Source organism: Anneissia japonica, unplaced genomic scaffold (assembly GCF_011630105.1).
Source record: "Anneissia japonica isolate Jap-2015-1 unplaced genomic scaffold, ASM1163010v1 scaffold456_len727751_cov192, whole genome shotgun sequence".
NCBI classification, from domain to species: Eukaryota; Metazoa; Echinodermata; class Crinoidea; order Comatulida; family Comatulidae; genus Anneissia; species Anneissia japonica.
In genome coordinates, this window is record NW_022713155.1 from 340,626 (window position 1) to 345,718 (window position 5,093).

Sequence of the window (5,093 nt, forward strand, 5' to 3'; positions counted from 1 at the left end):
ATATATATATATATATATATATATATGAATTATACATATGCACATATATCTTGCCTTTCTCAATGCAGCACCCAATGAGTTTGATTACATTCGGATGGTCTTCGAGAAGCGCATGAGTGGCAAGCTCTCTCAAAAAGTTGTTACGGTCGTCGATGCTGCTACCAGTTTTCAATTGTTTCACTGCCACCGTCATTGTCGTTTGTTCAAGTTTAATCGAAGCCTTGTGAACCTCTCCAAATTGACCTTCCCCTACTTTCTCGAAAAATGTTATTTTCTCTCTCTTTAGTTCCATAGAGGAATCCCACTGGTTGACATATACTGCTGATACTCCTTTGTTTTGACGCTTAACAAAATAAAGATACCGTATTATGCTTTTTCTATTTCACCTATTACCACCGATAATATAATCATAATTATCCACAGCATTATCATCATCATTTTCATCATCATTATTATCATCATTATCATTATAATTATTACCATCATTATTATCATCATTACCGTTGTCACAGTTGGTACAGTACTATACTACTGACGATCATTTTTATTTTCAATTAATTAAACTTAAAAAACATATAGCTACCCGTTTTATGCTGATCCTGGATTTTGGTGGTCGAGTTCGGCTTGTCTTACTCGATGTTGCTTTTTCGGATTTTGAATATACATAGGGTGCGGTTTTCTGTAGTGTGCAATATGTTTTCTCAATTAATAAATGAAACTAACTTAGAGGTGATAATGTATTGTTATAGTACCTTACAAAAATTACACAGGCTTTGGCCTGCACGTAAATTGTTAATAATAATTGTAGAAATGTTCATGTTTCTTGAATATCAATATTCAGTGACATGGCAGATCACAGACCCACACGCTTAAAGCTTTGTCCAGGTATAAAATTTCCTTAGACAAAAAAACTGTCGTATATACGTCCATATAGTCATGATTCGTCTATATATGACCATGGTGTGTTGTCATCATGACCATATTTAGGCATGTCACATGTATATGTCAAATAAAATTTGATAATAGGTAGTTTTCGCCGCACGACGTCAACCTTAACTTTAACGTTAGTACCCAACATTCAGCGCGATAGCTCCGCCCCTTTTTGTAAACAAATCGAAATATGCAAGCGCAAACCCGTAACTAACGTACGTCGAGCACGTAAAATCCTGAAATTAACGTACTCCGCAACGCAAGATGAATAAATTATGACGTCATCCTTTAACGTTGTTGACAGTCTAGACAGGACGTAAACCTTGTTTGCATTAAATCGCTACACGCTATCGATTTTGGCGATGCTTATTGGTTGGCCGAATCGGGAGAAAATTCGGGACAGTTTCGCAATGTAAATAGTGCAGTGAAAACACTGTACATTTTATGACAGGATTTAGTATGACTATGACACATATTGCTACAACAATTTTGGTTTATTAACAGTGGGGTGTTGGCGTAACTTACGTCTTTAGATGTCGATACATTCCATTCATTCACAAATTCCAAGTATTTTTTCATGAATGCATTTAGGAATTCCTGTAAAATAAAAAAATATTATTTTAAATATTATTTCCATTATTATTATTATTTCCACATTAGTTCATACATAATGGACTGTTTCTGGCTATTGTAATGCGTTCTGATTAGTAGTCCATATTATTGAATTAATGAGAACTATGGAAGCAGTAAACCAAATATAAGGTATATCAATTAATTTACCTGAGGAAGGCGGTCTTCTTGATCAGGAAGCGGTTTACTCGGAGTCGGGAAGAAAAAGGAATCCTGTTAAGATGGAAATCAACACAATAACTTCCTTTTTCTTAATGAAATAATGGATTTAAAGTAGCTATACGCTGGAATAGAAGCATTCGGATGGGTTGCAGAAAAGGCCGGATTGATTGAAGTGTCTGATTTTGACTCTTTCTTAGAGTAGACATTTCTCAGGATGGGTAAATACATTTTGGGAAGAAAATAAATAAGGCAGGTACGCGTATGTAGTATTTAGAGTCAGGTGAGATTGTTCCTATTTACTCTGTTAAAAGAAGATTTACATAATCAATTCTAGAACAAGGGCATGAAATATTGTGCCTTGTGTCAATCAAGAAATGTTCTAATTCGGTACAGTAATCGAATTAGACTTGCCACAAGTCCCTTACTATATTTCGTCTTCATTCTGGACAGCGTCACAAAAACGAGTAAGTTAGACAGACGGAATAATAAATCGAGTATGGGACGCCAATTTAATTTGGTATGACGCGCAATAACGAGTGAGTAACCCAAAATTAGAATCGATTTGCCAAATTATCTGGTCAGAGTTGAATGATATCATCTGTCAATGGACACCAATATATTGATTATCGATTATTGATAACATGTCTATAAGCTCCGAAAGAGCCTTTTCTCAGTTTTAAAAGATCGACGACAGTGTAGGCCTACTACTTACTTGCTATATTGCTATATAAGAACGTATACTTACAATACTTGGGAGATTACATTTTATCAGTGGATGGTCCTGAAATAACAAATGTTATGAACCAGTTTGACAAATATTACATTAAAAAAAATTCTTATTATATTATTTTAGGCACACTTAAACACTGCCCGGCCATGTGGCAATCCCTTTCACAAGCCAACACACTAGATGTGCTACATAAATAAGTTTGAGGCTTAGGGAGTGGAGTTGATTTTGATCATGAGGAAAATCCTGTTACCTTGGCAATAGGCAGGAATGAGATTCAGGATCCTGTTATATTGAAAGGCAAACCTTAACCACCAATCAGCTCCACTCGAATATGCCTGTTTAGTGCCATACAGTAACGATGTGAAGATTATTGTTACTCAGGTTGTATATTTAGCCATGATTTTGGTTGGTCAGTTCTCCAAATGGCTACAAAGATCTTATAAACACGAGATAGCGTTCTCCGGGATTTACGCGTGCAAATTCTGTAATAAGGCATGAATGGCGCCCTCTTGCTAAATGGGAAACTTTTGAACCTTGACCGACGCTTCTATTTGTTACGCGTAAATCGCGGAGAACGCTATCTTGTGTTTATAAGATCTTTGATGGCTACTACTACAGAGTGATGGCGTACTTTGATCAAGAGGAGAAAAAGAATCTTTGGCTTTTTCATGATTGAATGTAACTTCACTTTTTATTATTGCTTATGTTGCATTAGTACCTATTTCTTTAGCTCCCCGCTGTTACTATTATTCTTTATGTTTACGGAATTCACAACAGCTGAAATGGTAGAATCTCGCCTGCCAGAGAAAATCCAGTTCCCTTAATTCAATAAGCCAATTCGTAGTTTCAACTGTACATGTCCGTATCAAGGTCAATCCTTACACACAGCATAGGTTTATGTCAATTGATTGCATACGGGCATGCGCAGTTCAAACTACGAATTTACTATTTATTAATAGGTCAGATGTTCACATAAACTCACCGAATCTGCAACACTTTGGTTAGACTTCGAATCTTTTCTTAGATCAATTGACCTATGTGGCTGTAAAGAAATGCATTATTATCATAATCATACCATTATCATTCTTATCACCATCAGCATCTTTGTCGTCAATGTTTTACGCCATCATTACCAACACCATATCGTCACCGTCATCATCATTATCATCATCATCATAATCATCACAATCATCATCGGCATTATCATCACCATCATTATTGGCATAATCATTCTAATGTTATGAACACATTTATTGATAGTTCCTTACTTGTGAATTTTCTTCATCTTCTGTAATTTCTTCCTGTAATAATAATAAACAGTTTTATGAAAACTTAATTAAATCATTACAGTAGATGCTGTTGTCGTAATAATCGACATCGTCATTCTCACCAACATGTTCTTGTCCTGTATGTAGTTTAAAAAAATCATTATCATCATCCTCATCTGCGTCGTCATCGATTAGCGTCATCATCAACATTGTCACCAACGTATTATCAACATCACTATTCATTATTATCGTCATCTTGTGTGAATTTCATTCATTAGCGTCGTCATTATAACATCACTTTCATCATTGTCGTCTTCATCGCCACCCTCATAATTATTACTATAACCACCACCACTACCATCATCATAGTATAGCAATCATCAGCATCATCATCATCATCATCATCATTATCATCATTATATTCATCATCATTACCACCATCATCATTATATTCATCATCATCATCGTCATCATCATCATCATTATATTCATCATCATCATCATCATCATCATCATCGTCATTATCATCATCATCCTCATCAATAATATATTCATCAACTTCATCCCCATCATCACTATCATCAGGGAGCAGTCATGATTTCATCATCATCATCATATTTTTCTTGGTGTCAATGCTACAAACATTTTCTAGCTGAGTGTTAGTGACTTACTTGTGAATATCCTTGATTACTTGTGACCGTATCCTGTATGTACAACGAAAATATTTATTTTTGTTGGTAAAAGTTTCGATAATCATCATAATCATTATCGCCATCATAAGCATCATTCATTATCATTCTCATCATCGTAATTGTTACCATCCTTATCATCACCATCATTCTTAGCACCGTCATCATCAACAACATCAACATCAACATAATCATCTTCATCTTTAGCATCATCGTGTTTTTCATGTTGATACTACGCAAAGGGTTCCTTAGATATTTTCCAGTTGATTAGACTTACCATTGTAATTGGGGCTTCAACTTCTTTAACGCTTATCTGCAGAATTATACAAATTCCATAACGAGTTGGTTATTTACTAGTACGCTATGTATATTAATGTTTATTCAATTGTTAATTATCGTCAATAATGGCAACAAAAAATGTGTACGATTTCTGATGATTCCTGGATAATTAACATAAAATTATTATTTTCCAACAAACAACAAACAATCTTATTTAAATACCATACCTTTTTTCTACAGCATACCACTACCACAGCCAGAGTTATCACCAAGACAAAGCAAGCGACACATATCACGATGACGATTTCCAAAGGAAGACCATCTAATAAAAAAAATATACATATAATAAAGAATACATATATATAGGCCTATATATATATATAGGCCTGTACATATACACATGCA

The 5,093-nt window shown here is 34.7% G+C and overlaps 1 protein-coding gene across 1 annotated transcript in view; it reads right to left on the reverse strand.

Moving 5' to 3' along the window:
- Positions 1-5,007, reverse strand: part of LOC117108272 (tyrosine kinase receptor Cad96Ca-like) — a 10,509-nt gene extending 5,502 nt beyond the window's left edge. The window contains exons 1-10 of the mRNA XM_033250246.1: positions 4,916-5,007; positions 4,687-4,722; positions 4,392-4,424; positions 3,721-3,753; positions 3,435-3,494; positions 2,468-2,503; positions 1,711-1,773; positions 1,456-1,527; positions 584-679; positions 55-343 (exon numbers count right to left, since the gene is read on the reverse strand). Coding sequence (XP_033106137.1) covers positions 55-343; positions 584-679; positions 1,456-1,527; positions 1,711-1,773; positions 2,468-2,503; positions 3,435-3,494; positions 3,721-3,753; positions 4,392-4,424; positions 4,687-4,689 — 685 coding nt within the window. The 5' untranslated portion in view covers positions 4,690-4,722; positions 4,916-5,007. The remainder of the gene's footprint in view (positions 1-54; positions 344-583; positions 680-1,455; positions 1,528-1,710; positions 1,774-2,467; positions 2,504-3,434; positions 3,495-3,720; positions 3,754-4,391; positions 4,425-4,686; positions 4,723-4,915) is intronic.
- Between the last annotated feature and the right edge of the window lie 86 nt (positions 5,008-5,093).